Source organism: Anguilla anguilla, chromosome 11, assembly GCF_013347855.1.
Source record: "Anguilla anguilla isolate fAngAng1 chromosome 11, fAngAng1.pri, whole genome shotgun sequence".
NCBI lineage: Eukaryota > Metazoa > Chordata > Actinopteri > Anguilliformes > Anguillidae > Anguilla > Anguilla anguilla.
The window spans coordinates 4327185-4353033 of NC_049211.1; the positions used below are offsets into that span (position 1 = coordinate 4327185).

General features: G+C 46.6%; 1 protein-coding gene across 1 annotated transcript; it reads left to right on the plus strand.

The window, feature by feature from the left end:
- Positions 1 to 1783: 1783 nt before the first annotated feature.
- On the plus strand, positions 1784 to 25603 carry bcap31 (B cell receptor associated protein 31). The gene is made up of 8 exons (XM_035382711.1): positions 1784 to 1919; positions 7404 to 7512; positions 8104 to 8204; positions 8752 to 8896; positions 12343 to 12478; positions 19627 to 19756; positions 20521 to 20621; positions 23890 to 25603. The coding sequence occupies exons 2-8, from the start codon at positions 7421 to 7423 to the stop codon at positions 23929 to 23931; spliced, it is 747 nt and encodes a 248-aa protein (XP_035238602.1). The 5' UTR covers positions 1784 to 1919; positions 7404 to 7420; the 3' UTR covers positions 23932 to 25603.
- Positions 25604 to 25849: the final 246 nt, after the last annotated feature.

A 25849-nucleotide genomic window follows, 5' to 3' on the forward strand; every position in this document is an offset into this window, starting at 1 on the left:
TCGTGTCTTGAGTTTTTATTTAATTTTATTTTTTACTTTTTTATAAAAACTATAGCTCAGGGGTGTGCAACAAGTACCAATCCATTTTACAATTTTGTGCCGACTTCTGCCCTTAATCATTTAATTAGGGCAATCATATTTTGATCGGACGTTTGTATAAGCACCAGCTACAGCCGTAGACTGCAAGTGTATCCTAAAGATGTCACTGAGCTCAAGTACAGGAGTGAACCAGTGATGTTGATAGAGCTGTCAGAAAACTGAAACTAAGGCAATTGGTTGGAACAAAAACCAGCACGTGGAGTGGCCCTCCAGGACTGGAGTTGCAGACCCCTGCGATAGTTTCATCTGCAAAGACCACTTGTTTAGCCAGTGATCTTCATTTTTGGTACTGGCAGGCCATAGGGTCTGCTGTTTTTTGTTTTCACCTTAATATCAGCAACCAATTCGGACCCAAGAAGCCAGGTTAGCTTCTTTAATTGATCAATTAAGTGTCGAGTAACAATAAAAACTAGCAGACCCTGCGGCCCACCAGGACCAGGACTGAAGATCTCTGGGTTAAGTAGCGGTGCTCAGTCGCGTGCCATGGAGGTCTGAGGGTATGCAGGTTTTCAATCCAGCCAATCACTTCACCTAATTTGTTGTAGTAAAATATATAGTTGTAAAAATGGGCTGATCTCCTAAATAATAATTTACTTGTTCACAAAATTATTGGATGAGCATAAATAATTTTCATTGAAATTCCTTGCACAAAAAAGTAGCAGCAAGGTAGAAGGCCAGAACCCTGCCTCTGTCATGCAGAAATAATTTATGAAGTTTTTTGTGGGGGATGTGTGTGTGTGCATTCCTGTTTTTAAATAGATTTCACTTAAATTTTCCTCTTGGAATATCTTGTGACTTCCATGAAATGTTGCCACAGCTCTCTTATTAAGCCAATTTGCTAATTTGCAGGAGATGGAGACTCAGATCCAGTCAAGTAAATTGCATTCCTAGCAAACTAAACACAAGACACAGCAGAATAGTAATGGAAGAAAACAGAAATGTACGACATCAGCTAAATTTGCTGTGCTGTAAAAATAAAAAATAAAATTCCATTTTATGAGTTGATCTTGAGCATACAGAATCCTAAACATAACCCCATCATGGGGAAAATATTTCTGTATTTTTTCACGAGATCAACCAAAGAGAGGTAGCTATAAAAACTATTCCTCATTTTGATCGAATTAAGATGCAAACTGATGTTGTTAGAAACAGACATTTTGTCTCAATTCTGAAGAATTGTAGAGAATTTTAAGGTTTAACACCGGCACCTCCTGGCCACTTAGAGGCAGCACTAACACCTTTCAATTTGTTTTTCCCTGTGCATCACGAAAGAGCCTCCGGGTAGAACAAGATTATGAATGGCTGGTTGTTCTGTCAGCGGATCTGAGATCAGTTTGCTCACTTCGAATCTTAATACCAACGGTTTTGCATGCAATATTATTATGTTCCAGGTTCAGTCACTAGATTTTCTAAACAGAGTTTGACACCTCGGGGTCACTATGATGTACTACATTTCCAGTTTTATTAACTCTTCGCTACTGTAGATTGACGTTAGAAAATTAGCTACGTTTCATACAGGTCAAGCCGCAAAAGTACGTCCGATGTTTTTTTCCCCCATTTGATATCAGAAACTTGAACAATATGCCTACTGTTACCCTTTTAGTTTCTGTGGTGTCGTAGTTTCGTGTCTATGGCCGAAGCGGCAATGCGGCGTCTATGTATATATGTCTATGGTTTCAGAGGTGAAAGTTCAGACAGTGATGAGTTGGCTTTGAAAACAGGAAGTAACAGTGTATCTAGAAGAAAGGGAAAAAGAAATATCATTTTGAGGTTTCGCAATCTAGCTCTCTTTTCTGGATAATCTGCTGTGTGCAACGAAAGTAAGTGGTAGTGAATTGATACAAATGGTCAATAAGTTCAACGCAAACGTTGTTTTAGCTAATCTTAACGAAGTAGCTAAAACTAAAATAGCCTGGATTGGTGTTTCAAAGGGGTGTGTTCTGTTACTTATAGCTTGTAGCACAAGGGTTTAGCTAGAACCCACAACTGATGTATTAACGATTAAATTACTTGCTATACCTGATTGTTTTAGAAATGGCTTGATGCTGTGCATGCATGTTAGCTTGTGACTAGCTAACTGAAAACGTTTAGATTTTAACATAGGTGCGTGTGTTATAGGAAGACTTTGCAATGCATAGCTAAAGCGTCAGCACGTTTTATCCTGACTGGCTAGCTAGCGTAGGTTACAAACCGAAGACATTAACGTTACACAGTATTATTATACGTTCAGTGGTGTTGGGGAAAATAAAATCTAAAAACAAGATCTGGGCACTGCTTGAATTAAGGAACTTTATAAGATAGATTCCTGGAAATATTAAACATCTTGGACAGTCTCGAGGACATTGCGTATTCATTTAGCACTTGCTTGCGGTGACTGGCTTAGATGGCTGGTTTGAAATTTCAGGAACATTATAAATATAATTCAACTGCGTTGTTATGCATATTATGCGTTCGGTGGTGTTGGAAACTAATATATTAGCCATGAACGAGATCCCGGACTCATGGCTAAGTGACAAGCTAGATGACTGAAAACATTAACAGCTAGGACACTCATAAGGACATTGCGTATTCATTTAACATTCCTTCATAGGCGCAGTCAGTTCGTGGTTTCAGGAATATTGTAAATGTAATTCGGCCCAACTCCGCTGTGCGTTCGAGCATTCTTGCGCATGCAGTGTTTTAAACGTCAGCCATTCCTTGCAACTGCTGTTTTTCTTCAAATATTTACTTTGTAAATAAGACTGCTTAAAGCCGAAACATTGACTTATGCGGTTTTTTTTGCCGAATAAGTAATTTACAGTGGAAGATATGGGGCCTGGCACCAATCACATTTTTGCGTGTCTTTCTACAGCCTAGCTAGTTACATATCCCAGCGATGGCTGTGAATAGGCCTTCTCGCGCACCTAATGCAGCAAGTGAAGGTCTGAATTTTATCTCGCTTTAAATAAATTTATACCATTTTACTTTCATCTTTTTTGCCTGTTGGTGACACAATAACAATTGTCATCCTGTCATGCAGGAATGATGATTGGCTAACAGGATCTTTCATGCGTCTTATCTGCGACCAAGGACTGTTTCTCTTCTAAGGAGAAAAGACTAAAGAAAGCATCCTGTGACCTTGTTGTGGGCTAGCCGATCTGCAGTGTTGTGGGCGCTGGTCAGCATGATCGCATCTGATATATTTAGAATGTGTACTGATTGGAAGTTTAAACGGGATTACTGACTCAGCATCGCGTTGCCACAGACGGTTGTCTCGTCCAGTTTATCGAGACTGGGTCCTGTGCATTGATTACTTTAAAACAGGGGTCTTAAACTTTTTTCTGATTCACTGACTGACTGACTCCACACCCAGGCGCAGAGGCGAAAACCCTACCACAAGTTAAAGGGTTTATCTGTTGAAATATTTCAGTCACACACATCGAAGTTGCACTTTTATTTTCTTTATATACATATTTATTTTTTCCATTATATATCCCATCACGTTGTCACATGGTATTGATTGACAGTCCATGCCTACCTGTCACGTGTGATCGATTGTTTGCTCATCCCTATCCTGAACCTTTCATCTTGAGTCATTCTTTAGTTTACACCCTGATGAAGACCCTGCGAGGTTGAAACCGGTTGGTTTAAAAAAAAAAAAAAAACGTAATATCTGCAGATATAGCCTGTCGCTATATTAAAGGCTTTTAAAATATTTTCTTTCGCGCAACTGTGCCTGAAGTTTCTAGTAAGTCGGATTCTTGATATCTTTTCGGCTATTCCTCCAGCGACGCTGTAAGTACCCTACCTTAAGAGCTCCTTGGTTTGCGCAGCCTGGAGTTTATCTGCGTAAAATATTCTTTGGCAACACTCTACTTTTCCTATTGAGTCGTTATGTAGTCACTGCACATTAATTCTGGAGAGGGACCCCCTGCGGTACTTTGCATGGACGTCCAGCTGTCTGTGGACCCCTGTTGAAAACCCAGGTTTGAAGGGAAATAATCATCACGCACTCATGTGAAAGAAAGCATTACAGCAGTGTCCTTACTAAAATGATTAGTGTATTTCAGCATACATGGTTTTTTTTTTGTTTTTTTTGCCAGTATGCCAAATCAAAATATGTGCTTTCAAGAGGCCTATAATGTTGAAAGTAATGACCTCAGATTCAGTTTTCATTCTCGTTTTTTTTTTTTTTTTTTTTTTTTACTCTTTCAACATCATTTTCCTTCATTTTGCACCTCAGTCTGGATCGTCCAATCGCAGGCTTGGGTTTGTGGACTTTCCCATTTATAGCCTTTGTCAGATTGCCACGGATCAAAGTGCCTGACTGACCAAAGGGAGTTGTTCTGCCTGATTTACACCAGGAGCGAAGCGGACGCTGTGCGGCGCTATTTCCTTTTGGCGCCCATGACAAAGGATTAGATCGTTTGTAGAAGCCGCTCCGCGCGAGACCGCGGCTGGTATAAACGCGCTAAACAGCTCAGCTCCACTCCGTCTCAGCCGTTACTCTACTGGTCTCCACGTCTGAAACGAAACGTTAACAAACAGCAGTCTCCGAAAAAAAGAAAGAAAAAGGACTGAATAGAAAAATAGCCAATGCAGTCAACTGACTGTCATACGCTTCATATGCAATGCAACTGTTGTCATAAGCAAATAATCTAAAACTCCATTTGGAAATGAAGCAAACAGTGACTAAAATCAATGTTTGCTTTCCACACAGCCAGAGACTCGACTGGAAAAAAAAGCAAGTTTTAACAACCTGCTGTTCTCAGTATAGCAAATGAGCCTGGCCAAACTCAACAAGTGTCTGACGCCCCACCTTGAATTAATGAATAATAATAACGACACTAACAACAATAATAATTATTGTTAGTATTTTGAAAACCAGTTTTTCATGGCAGGATTGAGATATATGAGCTTTTTACTGAAGACCAGCGCTGCCCATCTCTGTTCCTGGAGGTCTACCGTTGTGTAGTTTTTCAGGGTTGGGGAGCCCTGCTCAAGACCTTTTTTAATCACTGCTTTTTGTGCGCCTCTAGGTTTGCACTTGCATACAAAAACCTAAAACTACCCAAAGCCTAAAAAACCTAATTTATAAAAACCTAATTCTACTGAGTTTATGCTGAATGCGGAATTAACTTTTAATGGTCCTGCCATCTTCATAAAATGAAGAGATGTGTTTTAATTTTATGGATCCGAAATGATAGTAAAATAATAATAAATTAATTACTCAACTAAATCAAGAGAACTGACTTTCAACAAGAAACGAGGTCAGACCTAGACGTCAAAATGATGAATATCCACCTTAAAATTTAGGTTCAGTATGTTTATGGAAAATTTGGTTATGCTTTCTATGTGGTAATATTACATGACTATTATATGACTTCATAAAATCATATCATATTAATATTATAATAATTATTATAATTTTATATTAATTTTTCCCTCCATCTCCATCCTGTATGTTGGCTGGGCCAGTGTGTAGACTGCAGGAGCCTATTGGTCCAGTTCTTTGCTCTGCTCATGTTATGCTTGATGGTCTGGGACTGGGAGGGAAGGTGGATTTTTATTTTTTCTTCCACCTGGGGGGGTATTTCACTTGGCCGGATTACTGAGTAAACTAGATAACTGGCACTGAGTGAAATCCAGAACCCACCCAAGTCTGGAACATGGACTGAAGTAAAAAGAGCTGTTCCGGGTTTTACTCAGCTAATTTACCCAAGTAACTCAGTAATCCTACTTTGTGAAATCCTCCCCCCCCCCTCCCCAAGTGTACAATGCAATGGCAGCTTTTTATATTAGGGCTTGACATGTGCATGTACCCCTCAGTACCAGAAGGTGGCACTGTTGCATCACTGTTACAGTCCCGTCAGCTGGAGTGCCGGTGAGGTGAATTTTACATAGTGACCCCAGATGAGTTTGACCGGCCTGTGAGCAGCATGATGAATACAGACCTTGTGTCATAATCACTCATCTACAGCATGCCATATGACGCAGTGCTGGATGGGTGACCCATGGTACTATATTAAGTTTAATGTACAGAGTTTACTGTACCAAGTTTAGTGTACAGAGTTTGCTGTATAGAGTTTACTGGACAGAGTTTGCTATATAGAGTTTACTGTACAGAGTTTGCTGTATAGAGTTTACTGTACAGAGTTTGCTGTATAGAGTTTACTGTGTGCCTCTTTGAACAGTGACTCGCTTTTTGTGGGCTTACAGCTGTTTTTTGTTTTTTTTTTGCCAAATTCTGGCAATTTTTCATTTGTAAATCATCTTTGTGGCTGTCTCTGTAAAAAAATAAAATAAATAAAAAATAAAAACATGCTGTACAAATAGAATTAAGTTGACCCGAACAAGGAGAAGGTGCTATTCTCTTGGTAACTTGTATTGGTAATGTAGAACAGATACACAGCCTCTGTCCTGGACCGTTAAGCAAATAAAACATGTAATGACTATGTATTGCCATGCATGGCTTGCATATGACATATTTGCCGTTGGTACAGCTTGATTATTAGCCCCTGAAGCTGTGTCGGGTCATGCCCTTTGCTCAAGGTGCAAATGTCCCTCCTCGAAACTGTATAATCACGGTTATGCGCCCAGTTCCCCAGCTGATTCTCTGTGTCTAAAGCAGATACACTATCACGCTCGAGAGATTGAGACCCTTCAGAAGCCTCACTCGTGCCCCGTAAGGTCTGACCTGAGGTCATTGCGCAAGAACGGCGAATCGCGTCTTCACTTTTGGTTACTCATCTTTCAACTTTGGGTTACTGGATGGAGGCTCTCTGTCAATGGATAACCTGCCAGATTGTTTTTATTAATGGTTACTGTAATGGTTAATAATGTCATTTTTTCATCATGGTAAGATTGAGGGTAGTCTTACTGGCAGACTGGCCCTAATTCTGCATCGCACTATGTCTGTGCAGCTGATGGTACGTGGTAGCATATAGGCCTACATGAAAAGTTGAAGTCTCAACCCCTCCTGCAATTTCACACGTTTTGATAGTGTATTAAATTAATTTTAAGGAGTACTGAATAGGCTTTTGCAGTGTTGGATGGTGGCTCTTTGGAATGGCGTTTTTGTCTTTTGGTCTCCTGGTCTTTGAAGAGTAGGTTTTTTTTTTTTTTTTGGAATGTTTTTAAGTCAGTGTTCTAGAACTCCACTGCTTTCAGTTACCGGTAGTGATTGTGACGTCAGCATGAGAATGTTCGGGTACGAACGTTCCGATCACGCATTTGTGATGTAAGGGGCTAAGCCAGTCGTGTGAGTCCGTGAGAGCAGGAGTGGGTGAGCCCTGCGTCACTGTACTCTGCCTTCTCCCTGACAGAGCCTCTCACGGTCAGCATGAGTCTCCAGTGGACGGCCGTGGCCACCTTCCTGTACGCCGAAGTGTTCGCCGTACTGCTGCTCTGCGTGCCCTTCATCTCCCCCCAGAGGTAAGGCCACGCCCCCCCCCCCCCGCAGCCCCGCCCAGCCCATCCACAGGCCACACCCCCAAACCCCTCCCCCCTCATCCCGCTCACCCTTCGCGGCACGGCATTAGAAAGTGAAAGATAATCGGTTGATTATCGGTTGGATTACAGTTTGTGTTTTTGTTGAGGGTGTTTTTTTTTTAGCGACAGGTAAGGCGTTAAAAATAGAAAGCTGGAGCGCGGAACACGCTGCTCCGTTTGCTGTGGCAAAGCTAGCGGAACCAGTTACACGCTTGACGATTATGGTGTAGGCTGATATAAATCAGCCCCAGGCTGTGCTGTCTAAAAATATGGCCGCATTTATCACTGATACTCGCAATCGGCAATGCAGTATATCCAGCTTTGGGAAGGATGATTATAAACACAGGGCTGTGCATTAATGATGCTCCACTCATCTGACACTGGAGCCCTGAGTCTTTCAGATGAAATGTTCCTTGCAGTTCTTTGCACGTTTTTTTTTTTTTTTTTTTTTTTGGGGGGGGGGGGGGGGGGGGGGGGTGGGGTACCTGCGTTGTCACGGCAACGGGACCGTTTCCTTTCTCTTTTTTTTGTCAGATGGAGCAAGATCTTCAAGTCTCGCTTGGTGACGGCCATCAGGACGTACGGAAACACCTTCTTCATGGTTGCCATGGGGATCCTGGTCTTCCTGCTGATTGGTGAGAGCGGGGCCCCCTGTTGCGTGGGCTTGCGTTTGCGTGTTAGCGCTGAGCATCGTCTCCAGGCCGTACCCCGTCTCCGCTCCTGCGCTGTGCACTTTTAATGTGTGCTAATAAACCTCCACGGTCCTGCAAGTCAGGACAGGCACGCACCTGTAAGCACAGAGATAATCGTGCAGTGTGATGCTGCGGGTGTGCAGGTAACAACCCCCCCCCCCCCCCCCCCGACAAAATGCTGCAGTGTGTGGAGATGCTTCCCCTGCACAGCAAAATGACCCCCCCATTCCCTCCTGGGCCTACCGTGTGTGTGTGTGTGTCTGTGTGTGTCTCTGTCTGTGTGTGCGCTTGTGTGTGTGCGTGCGTCTGTGTGTGTGCATGTGTGTCTGTGTCTGTGTATGTGTGTGTGTCTGTGTCTGTGTGTGTGTGTGTGTCTCTGTCTGTGTGTGTGCGCGTGCGTCTGTGTGTGTGCCTGCGTCTGTGCGTGTGCGTGTGCGTGTCTGTGTCTGTGTCTGTGTCTGTGTATCTGAGCCTCTGTGCTCCTGTGCAGATGCGGTCAGGGAGGTGAGGAAGTACAGTGTGACGGACACGGTGGACCTGAACAACAACCCCTCAGCCGTGGAGCACATTCACATGAAGCTGTTCAGAGCCCAGAGGAACGAGTACATCGCTGGCTTCGCCCTGCTGCTCTGCCTGTGAGTGACTGCTGCCTCCTCCCTCCTCCCTCCTCTGTCCTGCCTCCTCCCTCCTCCCTCCTCTGTCCTGCCTCCTCCCTCCTCCCTCCTCTGTCCTGCCTCCTCCCTCCTCCCTCCTCTGTCCTGCCTCCTCTCTCCTCTGTCCTCCCTCCTCCCTCCTCTGTGCTCCCTCCTCTGTCCTCTCTCCTGTCTCCTCTGTCTTCCCTTCGCTGTCCTCTCTCCTGCCTCCTCTGTCCTCCCTCCTCTGTTCTCTCTCCTGCCTCCTCTGTCCTCTCTCCTGCCTCCTCTGTCTTCCCTCCTCTGTCCCACTGTCCTCCCTGCTGCCTCCTCCCTCCTCCATCCTCCTCCCTCCTCCCTGCTCCTCCCTCCCTCCTCCGGCCTCGTGGCCAGTTGTGGGTGGTTACATAACAGCAGGGCGAGGCACGGCGGGTGGGTGGACGGGGGTCATGATTCCCGACACCGTTCTTACGTGTCAGTGCGTGAGTAACGGTCACAGGACCGCAGCAGTGGATGCCAGTCAAACGTCTGACAGGTGCTCTTCCTCTCTCTGCGCTTGGCCAGGCATGGGGGGGGGGTGTATCTGATTCCCGGGGGGGGCCCCCGCTACTGTAAATCACCCGCTTCCAGGAGGACAGCCCCACTTCATCCGCAGTTAAATTAATTTATTTATTATTATTTCTTCTTCTCTAAATTTGGCAGGCCCAACTGTGTTCACAGCACATTCTGAGATTGCTTAATGTTGCTCTGCGGCTTCGTGGAAGCGCTGGCTAACGTGCGCGGCCTCCAGAATGGCGGTAGCCAGCTGCCGCTTCAGCTGTGCGCTCGCTGCGGCGGCGGCGCTACGCACACAGGTGGCGCTAACAGGCTGCGGGCACCTGTTTGAACATGACGGCCTTCTGCGGTGTGAAGAGGCAGGGTATCCACCCTGCCCTGGGTGATGCTGTGTTGGCTTCATCCCACAATTAACATGGGCATGGTTAGCATTGGGCTGGTTAGCATGGGCTCAGTTAGCAATGGCCTGGTTAGCATTGGGCTGGTTAGCATGGGCTCGGTTAGCAATGGGCTGGTTAGCATGGGCTCGGTTAGCAATGGCCTGGTTAGCATTGGGCTGGTTAGCATGGGCTCGGTTAGCAATGGGCTGGTTAGCATGGGCTTGGTTAGCAATGGCCTGGTTAGCATGGGCCCGGTTAGCATTGGCCTGGTTAGCATGGGCCCGGTTAGCATTGGGCTGGTTAGCATGGGCCTGGTTAGCATTGGCCTGGTTAGCAATGGCCTGGTTAGCATTGGGCTGGTTAGCATGGGCCCGGTTAGCATGGGCCCGGTTAGCATTGGCCTGGTTAGCATTGGGCTGGTTAGCATCAGCCCGCTTAGCATCGGCCCGCTTGGCATGGGTTGCTTGGCATCGACGCGGTTAACACTGGCCCGTTGGCATTGGCGCGATTAGGGTTTTGTGACCCAGATTATTCTGGATATAATTTTATTTATTTTTTTGTCACCTGGAACATACTGGAAAGCTGCATTAATGTAATGAGTGGATTCCACAGGGACTGTGGAAAGACAGCGGGCAGCCCCCACCCCCCCCCCCCCCCCCCCCCCAGGCCAGCGGAAGGGTGTAGCGGGCTCTAGGTGTGTGTCCTGCCTGCTTGCGTTCTCCGAACAGGGACCCTGGCGTATTCCTCTCAATGGCCCTTTATTAATAGCTTGCGGGGTGGCTACTATAGCCGCGTGCGCTACCACTGTCCCCAACCCCCCTTGCCAAGTTCGGGGTGCAGGGGGACAGCTGCGCGTTAGCGGACCTGGCTGACATGTGATCGGGGGCGCTGGTAACGGACGGTTATATTTAACGCGGGGGGGATGCCACAGAGGTGGCCGTGTTCCTCCGGGCTCTGGTTACGGGCCCGCGGTGTGCTCATGCACGGTGACACGCCCGCGCTGACTGATTGCCTCATGCGCTCGCGCTGCTTCGCGGTGTGGGCGCCACGCCCAAAAAGACGCGGCTCCTTTTCGGCCACCCGCCAACGAAAGACCCCGTGGAACCCCCTCCCCCGTACGGAACCAGGAGTTCTTGCAGAGGGTGGGGGGAGGGGGAGCAGGAGCAGTCCCGGGTCCAGCACACCGCTCCCCCGAAATGACCCAAGTGAGTCACCACACAGGCACGCGTGAGCCCTGTCGCCCGCTGTCCCTTGCAGCTGTGCGGGGGGGGTCACACTCGCCCCCAGCAGGCCCCTGGCTCCTCAGCCGGTCACATGACCTGTCACTCCTAGCTCCCCATACTGTCTATAGGACTGCATTTAAAAACATGTTGTTTTTTTTTTTTTTGTTAAATCCGTATTGTTCTGTCATGAATGACTGAACCGTCCGAACACGTCCGGCTGTGGTTTCGAGCGGTCGCTCTGCCGTTAATGGCAAAGCAAGCGTAAGACCGGGATGCGTGTTTGTTTCTGGGTGAGCACACTGCGTACAGCACACAGGACAACGTCAGGACTCGAGTTGGGTAATATTCTAGCGAAACGATTGCAGTATTCAGCTTAATGTTTAATGTTCCCCCTGACGCCCTGTCCTACGATGCTTCCTGACGTGTGCCCGGCCGGCATTCGTCGCCGTGTCGGACGCGCTCGACGAAAACAGCGTGTCCTTCCTGGCAGTGTTTACGCGAAACGTACCCTCCTCGCTGCTGTCCGGTACATCTGACGCGTGCCTCTTGTTTTTCGAGAAGTAAGTGTGATTCCGGCTGCGAGTACACACGTGTGATTTATCTTTTTTGGCGTCCGCTCCCGTCCCGTCCTGTCCCGTCCAGTCGCAGCCCTGGCCTGAGAAGGGAGAAAGGGCGGGTGTTCCAGTTCTGGGAAGAGGGATGTGCTCTCCCTCGCTGCGCTGGCCTGTAACCGAAGCTCTGCTTCCCCGAACCTTCCCGCTCTTTTTGGCCGGGGTACAGGGGCCTGAGGAGCTCTGTGTTCTTTGGGGGTGGGGGGGGGGGGGGGGGGGGGGTAGCGGTCTCACCCCTGGTGGTGCAGGGGGTCTTCGAGGCCTCCACCGAGGCCTTTGGTAAACACCACTACAGCGCAGGTCTGCCGTCAGCTGTTGCCAAAAAAAACCTTTGGCGTCCCGATGATGTAACTGGAGATTAGAGATTTTTTTGTTGCGCATTGTAACTCAAAACGGTTGTTCGGTGCTTTACCCAGAGAATGCATACGGAGCTGTAATCGATGTGGGCTGTCTGTAACTGAGCTTGCAGGGACTGCGTATGATGTGTATGTTGTGAGCTATATGTGTGGAAAGTGGCATTGATTTATTATCATAACTGTCAGAGTGGCCTTGCAGTTCTGTTCGAAGAGGGCAGTCCTTCGGGACAATGAAGTTGAAAGGAGGAGGTGACAAAGCAGTGGTTGACCCATGAGACCTGACCTCTTCCTCCTCCTCCCCCCCCCCCCCCCCACCCCCCCCAGGCTGCTGAGGCGCCTGGCCACCCTCCTGTCCCAGCAGGCCACCATGATCGCGTCCAACGAGGCCTTCAGGAAGCAGGCGGAGGGCGCCAGCGACGCCGCCAAGAGGTACATGGAGGAGAACGAGAAGCTGCAGGAGGTGAGGGCCCGGGGGGGGTGAGGGCCTGGGTGGGGGGGTGAGGGCCCGGGGCGAGGGCGAGGGCAGGGACAAGGGCGGGGGGCGGAGTTTCGCTCCGCTCTGCTCAGCAAACGCTGCCTTCTAAAAACCATCTCTTTCACACCAACCCTCCCATCAGGGTTCCTGCAGAGTTCTGCAGGTCTGAGGCCATTTTAACTCTTCATAGACCGAAAGGCCTCGCGCGTTCTGTGAAGGGATTACAGCATGAAGGGATTACTGTATGAAGGGATTACTGTATGGAGGGATTACTGTATGAAGGGATTACTGTATGGAGGGATTACTGTATGAAGGGATTACTATATGGAGGGATTAGTGTATGAAGGGATTAGTGTATGAAGGGATTAGTGTATGAAGGGATTACTGCATGAAGGGATTACTGTATGAAGGGATTACTGTATGGAGGGATTACTGTATGGAGGGATTACTGTATGAAGGGTTACTGTATGAAGGGATTACTGTATGAAGGGGTTACTGTATGAAGGGATTACTGTATGAAGGGTTACTGTATGAAGGGGTTACTGTATGACGGGATTAATGCAGCTTCACGCGTGTGCTCGATAGCGTGTACGCGTGTAACTCCCGACACCAGCCAACTGCGCACGTCTAGCGTGCAAATTTGAGATTCTCTCCTCCACCAGGCCTACGTTATGCTGCTGTGTTCGGGTCGGGTCAGAATGGCCGATGCTCTGTCACGAATCCTTTGAGTGAACAAGTGGACTTTGGATGGCGTATTTTGTAAATGTTGAATGGTAATTAAGTTTTAAAACGAATGATTATGGGAAGGACTATGTAGTCCAGCGACTAAACAGATGTTTTTATTCAGCGAATAGCCTTTGTCTTTCCGCAGAAGTGTTTGGGTGGAACTTTAGTCATTCTGACTAATGTTTAAATGATATCTTCACCAATAATGATTAAAAAAAAAAAAAAAACAGTAGAGCTGGGTTGTTGCTATGGAACAAGGTTGAGCATTCTTAAGTTTGACATTAACAAACAAGCTATGGCCGCTGGCTGGACTGTCCTGTTGTGAGGAACAGTGGTGCCTAGCTACACATGCCTTTGTGCTCTGTCACGGGTTGGCAGGGGACGTTTCCGTGGTTACGAAAGCCCCGTGACTACAGTTGGGCTTTCCACATTGGGGGAAAAAAAGTGATCTATATATAGGCCTAAGTATATTTATTTACACTCAGTTATTCAAAAGTCTGCTTGAGTTCTTGAATAATATTGGCAGGATACTGAGGATTAATACTACAGTGGCACCGGTATTGGGCAATGCATTGTGGGTCTTTATTGTGGTTAGTTTTATAGTGACCATCAAGTTGATTCAGAATCCGCTGACTGGTTGGTATTAGCCTAGTTGATTGGTGGGCCTGTAGTAGTTTGTGCAGTTGCAGCTTCTGTATAGATGGTACTGATTTGTGGCGGACCTCATCCTGTTAAGCAGGTTGTCTAACACTAACCCTAACTGTGGAGAGCCACTGGGTGTTCAGGTTTACCTTCCTCAGCACCTGATTGCTCAGGTAAAATGGTAGATTACCAAGGTTATCTCTCCTCACCTGGTTTCTTGGGTCTGAAATGGTTCTGGTTGTTGATTTAGAGGTGAAAGACCGAAACCGGTACCCCCTGTGGCTCTTTAGCCCATGAGTCTGGGAACCCTGATGGGTACCTCAAACTAGTCAAGGAACCCTTTGTCATCACAGAAAAACGTTGACGTCTTTCTGACCGGAGTTCTGAAAGGAACTCATAAATCGGTAGGCTGAAACCTTCATGAATAACGAGAGGTTTTATTTGCTGCAGTGTATTGATCCGTGCCACTGGTGACGGAATACGCGTTGGCGAGCTCCGCTCAGTCTATTCTTGGCCGCGTGTCACATGACCTGCGAGAGAGCGGTCCTGACTCAGGCTCGAGTGGGTCTTGAGTCGCCGTAAATACCAAGAGGCCTCCGGCCGCCGGCGTCTGGTTGTGTGCTCTGAAGACGTAAACGTTGATCCGTCTTCCGTTACCTGGGTCCTCCAGTCCTTACGCCTGCTCCCCGAAGCCCGGGACTGGTTAACTGCACTCGAGCGATGGCTGTCCAAAACCGGCATCGATTCCCTGCACGGTCTCGTGTGCCTGCTGACCGGGATGGCCGTCGATCTGCAGCCACACAAATTAGCTCAGTTTTTCAGAGGAAGACGGAGCTGGTGACTGGTCTTTCGAAAGCCCTCGGCTTCACAGTGAGAAGCATCAGGGCTCGTGTCAAAATCAATATCTGAACTGTCTGATGTCACAGGGCGGGATTCTCCTGGGGGTTGGAGAAAAAAAAAGACAAAAAAAAAAACAGATTAAAAAAAAAATAAAAATTGTTTTTTTTGGTTCGGCCTCATCGCCACGGTGATTTTCCAACCGTAAGGCCAAATATTTATAAAACCCTTGTCCAGTGGCAAACTTTGGTCACAAAGTCTGATCTGTCAGTGACTGCGTAAATTTGCACGTGGTTTAATTTTGGATGCTTAATCAACGTTGTGAGAGGCAAAGTCTGAGTGTGCTCTAGCTGTGCTCTTCTAGTGCTCTTTCTGGGCAGAAAAATACAAGTTGTGTGCGTCTTGTAGAAAAGTTGCAGGCAAGCACATTTCACGGTGTCTGCTGGGATCTTGGATAAGGGAAAATCGTTCTCTGCCTAACAGTTGCTGTATAAACTTCTTTGTTTCTTAAGTAGGCTAAGGTATTTGTCTGGTTACAGAACACTCCCTCCGGAAAATCACACACCAACTGTCCCAGATACAACGACCGTGTGAATTCCTGGAGGAAAACCACAGTTTTGTTCTTCTCTGAAAGGCAAACACTCAGACGTTCCCCTTTTAAAAAAAAAAAAAAAAATGAATAAAAACATTTTGCTGACGGCATCTTTACTTTGTGCTGTTGCGAGTTCATGTCCATGTTCTGGCTGAGTTCCTCAGGACGTCTGCAGCCCTAAGGCAGTTTCATATCACTCTGGATGACCTCGGATGAGTCACACTGAACTACTTGGACGCGGTGCAGTGCTAAGTGTCACGTAGTAGTCAGGGTTGCCAGAGCGAGGAGATTCCCTCCAAAAGCTGAGTTTTGGGGGGGGGAGGGAAAATGGGAAAAAATTCTCATTTTCAAAATCTATTTGAATCACTGGTTGACCGGCAGTTGTAAAAAGGGGTATATCAACTGCATTTCAGTTCAATGTATTTGATTACAGTACTTTCGATCGATCACATGCAATTAGGTCAGGTTTGGCCAGGGTTGTTTCCCATTGTGTGCAATAGCGGAATTCCCATTTCCATTCTCCCAAGTGGCTGTGCGCTTGTCATGCTCACGTTCGTTTTCTATTTGTACGTCTTGAATGAAACTGCTGTGTGAGTGTGCAATACCATGAAAAAAACCCTCAGAATGTGTGCTTTTAAGGAAATGTTTGTATCAAAGCATTACATTACATTCATTTGGCAGACGCTTTTATCCAAAGCGACGTACAAAAAGTGCATTTCATGATCGTAGACAACTGCTGAACACGGGTTCAGTAAGGTACAATTACTTATTTTGTACAGCTATTTCTAGCCGAGAACAATGAACACTATCCTGGTCTAACATCTGCAAAGCAAAATGTGTTTAAACACCGTTTCAGGAGCACATTTGGTTAAATTCATGTTGTTAACGCAGTAAGTTTCTTTGAAACGAGACCCTCCCTGTTGCTGGGAAAATGCAGTGAGTTCATGAATTTCAGAGCCCACTGTCATTTTCTGGAATTTGAGCTTTGGGTCCCAAGCCCTTCCGCACATCTGGCTAACAGTAGGCAACGATCCACCTCTCATCTAAACGCCATTATTTCCATATGTGACACGCTGGGCCCCCAGCTCTCCGAGCACGCCAGAGAGCTGCGAAGCGGATTCTTCGCTTTCTTCTTTGCAGTCCTGCGTGCGTGCCTGTGTGCCTGCGTGCGTGTGTGTGCCTGCGTGCGTGCTTATGTGCCTGCGTACGCGTGTGTGCTTATGTGAGCACACGCCTACGTGCGCGCTTTATTTGGAAGCGAAGATTTGTCTAAACCGACAGCAATTGTCTCGTGAATGACCTGTGTGCGTGCAGATCAAACCCAACCCGGCTGTCCGTGTGTACCTGCAGGAGCGAGAGCTGAAAGTCCTGCAGAGACGTGTGTGTGTGTGTGTAGCACAGGTGTGTGTGTGCAGATCAAACCCAACCCGGCTGTCCGTGTGTACCTGCAGGAGCCAGAGCTGAAAGTCCTGCAGAGACGTGTGTGTGTGTGTGTAGCACAGGTGTGTGTGTGCAGATCAAACCCAACCCGGCTGTCCGTGTGTACCTGCAGGAGCCAGAGCTGAAAGTCCTGCAGAGACGTGTGTGTGTGTGTGTAGCACAGGTGTGTGTGTGCAGATCAAACCCAACCCGGCTGTCCGTGTGTACCTGCAGGGGCCAGAGCTGAAAGTCCTGCAGAGACGTGTGTGTAATACAGGTGTGGGTGCAGATCAAACCCAACCTGGCTCTCCGTGTTTACCTGCAGGAGCCAGAGCTGATAGCGGTGTCACTTCTGGCTGGCTCAGGTGTTTGCTTGTTCAGCCGCTTCCATTACCTTCATAATGCAGTACATGTCAATAAAGGTGTTTTTTACTACAGTACGTGCCAGACCTCACATCATTCGCAAGTTTATGGCCTGGCAAAGAGTTGACTGAGTTCTTGCCTTCATTGTAAAGTGCTGTTGTAGTCATTTGGGCTAGTGCCAAATGCTTCTTTTCAGTTGTTTGTCGTGATGTAATAATGAAGGCTTTTTAAAGTAGTTCTGCCATTTCATCTATAGTGCCTTGGATACGTGGAAGCAAAATACATTTTTCCATCAGCTTCTGTAACGTCACCTGTTCTTGGTTACGTTTGCCTGTACCCTTACCCAAAGAGCACCTGGATCAGCCCAAACTTGCTGATTCCAACTTGTATCCTTGTTTGATATTCTGGCTGTCCAACCCTTTTAAGTAAGCGTGTGTGTATAAAAACAAATACAAATGCTTTCATTAAAGCCAGTCAAACTTATTTCATAACTTAATTGCAATCCTTAGAGTAGACCCGAAATAATGCTTCTCCAGCCGAACTGCATGAACTAATGACCATAGCCAACATCTCGTGCTGTGAGACAATGCTATATAATATGTATATGTTCTTATTTATGTTTTTTGTAATTGTGTTAAGTCACATGCAGTAATCTCACTGCTCAGGAACATTTGGAAGTGGTTTAGTGAGGACACGTATTCAGACTTGCTGTCAGCATACAGCTGCAGCATATGTAAGTAGGGTACAGGCCCAACATGTAGTCAGTCCAAGTTCAGGGAGCAATACCAGATAAAGCGCAGTTGCCACGGTTACTGGTGACCTTACAGATAGTGTGAAGTGCTGAGGTCATAGTTCGGTCCCACGATAAGGAGAAGGTGATATCAGGTGAAGTTTGCAGGTTGCGATTCTGGCAGTGACTCCTAAAGTAAGGCACCTGCTTGGGTAATGGCACCATTGCGGCTCAGTTCTTGAACCGTGGGGCTCAACCTGTGTTTGCAGGTGCTTTCTGTGTGAGCTGCTGGACCACGCTGAAACAGAACAGCAGCTTATTCTAAAATGCATCCTGGTTTGATATTCTGGCTGTCCAGCCCTTATAATTGGCATATATATTAAAAAATGAAAAAAAAACAAGGAAAAACAAAAGCAGGTGGACATTTTCCTGCTTTCCTTAAAGCCAGATAGACATATTTGATGTTTAACTTTCAATCACTAAAGTAGATTTGAAATCTGAAACTTTTCCTCTCGGTTGCCAGGATACATGGAACCAATGACAATGCCCGAAATGTTGCGCTTTGATACAGTAATATATGTTGTTTTTTTTTTTGTTTTTTTTAATATTGTGTTAACACATGCAGTCATCTCGCGCATCAGAGCATAACAGTATATACAAGCAGTCTATAGGCATATATTAGCAATATATGTAGTCAATCCGGGTTCAGGGAACAGTGCAAGATAAAGCGCAGTTGCCACGGTTACTGGTGACCTTACAGATAGCGCGGAGGGCTGAGGTCATGGTTAAGTCCCCGTGAGGGCTGAGGTCATGGTTAAGTCCCCGTGATAAGAGGGAGGTGGTATCGGGTGAAGTTTGCCGGTTGCGATGCTGACAGTGATTCCAAAAGTACAAGACTCGGCGTGCAGTGTGGCAAGTGGGATGCGCTCGTGGTTGGGCATGTTTACCTTTAGACTTTGACTTAGGGTAGCTCAAAGGTAGAGCTTCCGGGACTGCGGCTGTTCGTATGCTTATGGGGGCATCACATTTACATATATGTATATATATATACTGCTTACATCAAACTCATGTTCCCATGATCCTTATCCTTAGGGAGGACCGTCGGTATATTTGCCATCAGTATATTTAGTTCATCACTGTGCTGCTGCTGCTGCTTCATACAGTCATTAACGGATAAATTAGAAGTGGGCTTTTGGCTCTACTCCGTATCTGCAGGCAGATGTGATGTTAAAAACTACCAAAAAAAAAAGCGAATTACCCTCATTCTGGGGTATATAACCTGCATTTCTGAATTATTCGCAGTTGGTTCATGTGGGGGAAGTGCCTTTTCTTTTTTTTTCTTTTTTTGGCCAGCAAATATTGTTGCAAAGGCATGGGGTGATTTGAAAGCAAACAGTCATTATTTTTTCAGTGATAGAAGATTCCTGTCATCCCAGGCTATGTCCATCTGTGAAACAATATAATGTAACACTGTAAAACAAAACTTGTGGAAATAGGAGGAAATAAGCGAAGACTCATTGTGGTCTTAATTTCGCAAACCCGTCGGCAGATCAATTTTGGACACGTTTATTTGCCGTCGTTCACCGTGAATTGCAGTTGCAGTTTAGTGGAATTACTAATTGCGTTTAAGAGACGTTCACGGGTTCCGCAGCACGCTGACCGCGAATTGTGGGGAAAGAAAATAAAAGAAAGAAAGAAAAAATTTGGATTCCCAAACCGCAGTGGGCTGCGCTCGCTCGTTTGCCTGGTGACTCAGAGCCTCGTGGACACAGCGGGTCATCGGTGAGTCCGTCTCACAGGAATGTCCCCTCCCTCTCCCCGTAGAAACTGAGGGACGCCGGCATCGACGTTCCCGAGGCCGGGAAGAAGCCCGGAGCGAGCCTGGAGGAGGAGAACAAGACGCTGAAGACCGAGGTGAAGAAGCTGAAGGACGAGCTCGACGCCACCAAGAAAGGTGAACTTTAACCCCCCCCCCCCTTCTCCCCCCCTCCCCGTGAGCTGTTTCTAGGCCTGTTAAAAAGACGAGCGTGGGACCTGAGTTTCAGGGCTGACTGTTTAGAGCCAGGGGGTGGGGGGGTCCTGTCTTACCCGAAAAGGGCCGGTGTGTGGGTGCAGGGGGTTTTGTTTTGCCAAAAGGCACTACCACACCTGATTAAATGAATTTACTAATCATGGTCTTCAATCAAGCCGTGCACCTGGGACGTGCATTACAATCAAACACAGGTGACCAAGTGTCCCATGAGGACATCTGAAGCCAATATGAAAAGATTTAGAATCTTACATAATACAAAAAAAATATAAAAAATACTAAAATGGACAATCTTGGTGACAACCGGATTCCGTGTTAGTCCCGTGCTAGTCTCAATGCGGCATTTGTATCCCCTGAACGATGGCCCAGCAGCACTGCAGCTGCAGTTCTCTCCCTGCCCTGCTTTTGTCTGACACAAATAGGACATTTTATGTAAGCAATAAGCCATGCAATGTTAACGCAGCTATTTCTGGCAAACTGCGTGCTGCCGTTCCTCCTAGCTGTGCTTGTGTGTGTGTGTGTGTGTGTGTGTGTGCGTGCCTGTGTTTGTACTTGCGTGTGCATGTGTGTGCGTGCATGCGTTTGTACTCGTGTGTGTGATGCGTGTGTGCGTGTGTGTGCATGTGTGCGTGTGTGTGTGCGCCTGTCTGCCTCTGTAACTGTCTTTCTGTCTGTCTGTCTGTCTGTAGTCCTGCACAAGTCTGACAGTGATGTGAAGGCCATGAGGAAACAGGCGGAGAACCTGACGGTGGAGTATGACCGTCTGCTGGATGAGCACGCCAAACTGCAGGTCAGACCCCCACTACAGCCGCGCAAACAACTCACACTGTAAACAACACTTACACTGCACTTACACTGTACACAATACTTACACTGCACTTACAACTCTCAGCACTTACACTGTACACAACACTTACACTGCACTTACAACTCTCAGCACTTACACAACACTTACACTGTAAACAACACTTACACTGCACTTACACTGTACACAACACTTACACTGCACTTACTACTCTCAACACTTACACTGTACTTACACTGTAAACAACACTTACACTGCACTTACAACTCTCAGCACTTACACAACACTTACACTGTACTTCCACTGTAAACAACACTTACACTGCACTTACAACTCTCAGCACTTACACAACACTTACACTGTACTTACACTGTAAACAACACTTACACTGTACTTCCACTGTACACAACACTTACACTGTAAACAACACTTACACTGCACTTACAACTCTCAGCACTTACACTGTAAACAACACTTATGCTGCACTTACAACTCTCAGCACTTACACAACACTTACACTGTACTTACACTGTAAACAACACTTACACTGTACTTACAACTCTCAGCACTTACACTGTAAACAACACTTATGCTGCACTTACAACTCTCAGCACTTACACTGTACTTACACTGTAAACAACACTTACACTGCACTTACAACTCTCAGCACGTACACTGTACTTACACTGTAAACAACACTTACACTGTACTTACAACTCTCAGCACTTACACAACACTTACACTGTACTTACACTGTAAACAAGACTTACGCTGCACTTACAACTCTCAGCACTTACACTGTACTTACACTGTAAACAACACTTACACTGTACACCACACTTACACTGCAATTACACTGTAAACAACACTTACATTGTACTTACACTGTAAACCACACTTACACTGTAAACAACACTTATACTGCACTTACACTGTAAACAACACTTACATTGTACTTACACTGTAAACCACACTTACACTGCACTTACACTGTAAACAACACTTACATTGTACTTACACTGTAAACCACACTTACACTGTAAACAGCACTTATACTGTACTTACAACTCTCAGCACTTACACTGTACTTACACTGCAAACAACACTTACATTGTACTTACTCTGCAAACACAACTCTGAAATCTTAAATCAGATCAAATCAAATTTATTAATAAAGCACGTTTAAATACAACCCACATTGAAAAAATGCGGTACGGACAGGTAAAATCACGAAGTAAGAACAAATCACAGAATAAAAACAGAAACACAGAGTAAAAATCACAGAGTAAAAAGCATCAAAACACACGTATAGGCCCAAATCTACAAATCACAGGCATAGGCACACTGAAATCACATCAGGAAGATCCGAACGCTACAGAATAGAAGTATGTTTTCAGCCTGGACTTGAAGGAATCAATGGAGGGGACAGATCTAATTGAGTAGGGGATGCAGTGTACTTAGACTGTACATTACATTACATTACAGGCATCTTATCCAGGTCGACTTACACAACTTTTACATAACATTTACACTGCATCCATTTATACAGCAGCATATATACTGACGCAATGCAGGTTAAGCTCCTTGCTCAAGGGTACAACCCGGGACTCGAAGCTCAGATTTTTGGTTTTTCTTCACCAAAAAATAAATAAATAGATAAATAAAAGGTTGCAATGGAAAATATTTTTATTGATGTGTATACTAGGGTTTTTAGGATTTTATTAGGATCCCCGTTATCTGATGCAGAACATCAGCCACGCTGAAGCGTCAGCTATACTATTCGCAATGAAGCTGGAAAAACTGGAAACTGGAAAAGCTGAACACTCGCACACACGAGTGTGAGGGTGTGATCCAAAAACGCTGCGGGCCACTCTCTGGTCACGTGTGCCAATAGGGTGAAGCGGTGTCTTGTTGGGGGTTCAGTAGGTTGGTTCTCGGCGTGCGGTGTCCGAGCGGCCGATGATGTGGACTTGGAGCTTCAGCTGATTACACGCGATTACGGCGGTGTGTGTGTGTTTGCCGAGTATCTCCATGATTCGGCTATCTGTCAGCCCCGAAAAGGGGACGGTGAATACGTACCTGTCAGGTGAGGTAGCCTGCGCCTTCCCATGGTGCAATGCAACTAGACAAGCGCCCCCCCCCCCCGGAACAGTGTATCATAACCACATCCGCAGGGTTGTGGATTTTTATGCCGAATTCAGTCTGCCAACTGACAGGTTTTTCCGTACTCTAGTCATTTTGGGGTTATGTTGCTTTACTTCATGTTGGTTTAGTGTGGCTTCTTGGTTCGTATTGCAAATGTGAGGTTTTTGTTTTTTTGTTTTCCTGCCGATAGCTCATGCGGGTTATTCATAGAACTAAATTTGCCAATATTCAAAAGCACCTCTTGGTGTCTTCGGCATTTCCAAGAGGTCTTTTTTTTGGGGGGGGGGGGGGGGGGGGGGGGGGGGGGGGGGGGGAATTGGATGTCCCGAAAAAACCAAAGTGCAGGCGGTGGCTTTAAATCCCCTTAAATGAATGAAATACGTGGGACAGACAAATCATGCTAGGGTGCCCTTTCTGTCAGGTTGCGGGTGGGGTGGGGAGTGGGGGGGGGATCTTCATGACGGAACCTTTGGAAGCCGAACATTCCGTGCCCTTTGAAAGGGAATATTGCGCGCTATTCCAACTATTTCTCGGAACGGCGGGTGTTGTGTTTCTAGCGCTCAGCACACGCCGTGTGCAGCGGGCCGGGTGTGGTGTTCCCGCGTGTCCCGTACCGGGGGGGGGGGACGGGGGGCGGTGCGGGGGGCCCGGGCTGAGACGCCAGACGATGTTGTGTTGTGGTTCTCCTGGCTTATTTACGCTCACGTGTTTTTGTGAGAGCCTGTCTTGGTCCTTGAACCACCTGATTGGCCGGTCAGGATGATGGCCGGTCTGGTATCGGGCCTTTATTGGTCTGCCGGTGAACGCGAAGCCGGTCGGTTTGCGCGTGTGCTGTACTCAGCCTTGCTGCCACCAGGGGAAATCGCTTTGTTTCAGTGTCTCACTCTGATTATGATGTTTCCCATCGGCGGCCATTTTGTAGTGCAATATTTGGATGATGACATTATGTCCCCGTGGCAGAGTCGAAAGAACACAAACTTTTATGAGTAGCACTGTTTAGCATTTTAAAGGCCTCCGAAGGTTTAGGAACTAACGTACATTACCTTAGAGAATCCTTGGGACTCCACTCCAAAATCCACATTTATTTTTTTTGTTCCTCTCTCTCCAGGCGAGCGTGGACGACAGTACGAGGGAGAAGAAGACAGACTGAGGCGGGAAAGCGCATCGTTCTCTGACCCCGAGTTCTCCACAGCGATCGCCGACCTGCACCTGCACAAGCCTGGATCCCCAACGCACACGCTCATTCCTGATTGGTGCCTTTCGGGAGAAGCCCCTCTTCCCATTGGCTGTGACCCATTATGCACACTTCCCATTGGCTCTGGCCCATTCTGCATATTTTCCAATTGGGGGTGTAGGATGTGTAGGGTAAATCACCCTTCCCTTACAAGTTTGTCACCTTTTATTTCCCAAGTTGTCAAACTTGCAAGGTATTCAAAAAGAAATTCACGAATACTATTGTCTCTCGGCTCATGTTTGACTAGAAGCAGAATTCTGCAGTTGAGCGGAATTTTCGTCCATCTGCTTCGAAATTGGGAGAGGTTCTTTATTCGGTATCTTGACCAATTGTGTGTAATTGACTTTTCGTTCTTTTTTTTTGTTCTGTTTATGAGTATAAACCGCGGTTATTTTTCAAGTGTGACCACACAGGGACCATAGTTGACCCTCTTCCCTACTCATCTCATGACCGGAGATGATGTTATGGTCCAGTTTTAATGTATGAGTTTGCTGAACCTGAGTCATGTGATCCAGTGCATGCAGAATTGACCATAGGGGGGGCCACTGCATTCATTCTGACTGGTGAGGAACACTCTGTACGTAGAACATTTGTCTTGTGGTTTGTGTGTGACTGCTGAACATCTTGAAATGATGGGCATTGATCTGTGTAATTTGTTATTTTGTCACCATCAGGGTGCTCATCAGAAGAAAAGAAAATATTCCAGGTTCAGCACTGTAATGTACTGTAGAGAATGTTAGCTTCTTACAGTGGGAGTGATGGGGGGGGGGCGGGGCATTTGCAGATATATCTCGTTCATGCCCTTGGTGGGGTGGTTGAATGCTTATGTTATGTTTTTGGTTTGCTTTTGAGTTATTCCACACTGAAAGCCACACTTTGTTTTTTTTGTTTTTTTTTTTGGTTCTGTCGTCTTGTGTATATTGAAAAAAATATATATCTTGGACGTGACATATACAGTCGTTTTGACGTTTTCGTATTGAGTACCAGAAAGTTGAGAATATCAGAGTATGAAATTAATTGCTCCGTTAAAATGATTTGACTGACTGACTTAATGAAATTGAAAGGAAGTGGTTGCCTCTGTGTAACAGTACTACTTAAAAGTGGTTGACATCAGTTCCTCATTATTAGTGAAATAATTGATACAGCTGGGTATATAATGCGGCGGGACGCTGGTGTTTACCGAACTGAAATGGATCTGCTCTCCCGTCCCTTGTTTGAGGCCCCGATTGTACTCTGAAACCAAAGCTCGTTTTGTGCGTCCGTTCGAACCGGGTTTGTACCGGTTACCTCTGGTTTGAAACCTCTGCGCCTGCATAATCCAATACGGGCTGTGGGGGCACACTGTAAATCAGAATTTTAATCACCGCGCCTGGATAAGGAAACTCAACACGAGCACCGGTCTCGGTGTCTGACATTTCAAAACAATTACTGGTTCCAGCTGGCACGCTAAGTTCTGAAATGTAACCGACTCCAATCGAATGTTTACTTTGTGCCGATAAGCCAGCTATTACGTTTTGAGATTCACTGCATGTCAAATAAATAAATAAAAAAACGTGGTGTATTTAACCCGGGATAGCAAAAAAGTGAATTTGAGTTGAGTGAATTTGTTGCCTAACATTACAATAAGCGCTTCCTTTGCGGACGCGGTGGCGGGGTGGGGGGGGGGGGGGGGGGGGGGGGGGCGGGGGGGGGGGGGGGGGGGGTGGCTGGTTATGTCGGTATTTCTGTGCTTACAAACGCACCGAAGCGAAAGTACGCTTCCAGGCTGACACACAACGGCCGGAGGACGGCTCTGAAATCCGATAGTCCCTTGGCTTCCCCAGGCGGTATCGCA

Excerpts from the sequence above, each read along its gene's own strand:
- bcap31 (XM_035382711.1), top strand. The coding sequence starts at position 7,421 with ATGAGTCTCCAGTGGACGGCCGTGGCCACCTTCCTGTACGCCGAAGTG. Across the intron at positions 7,513-8,103 it reads CCCTTCATCTCCCCCCAGAG|ATGGAGCAAGATCTTCAAGT; the intron begins GTAAGGCCACGC and ends TTTTTTTGTCAG. Across the intron at positions 20,622-23,889 it reads ATGAGCACGCCAAACTGCAG|GCGAGCGTGGACGACAGTAC; the intron begins GTCAGACCCCCA and ends CTCTCTCTCCAG.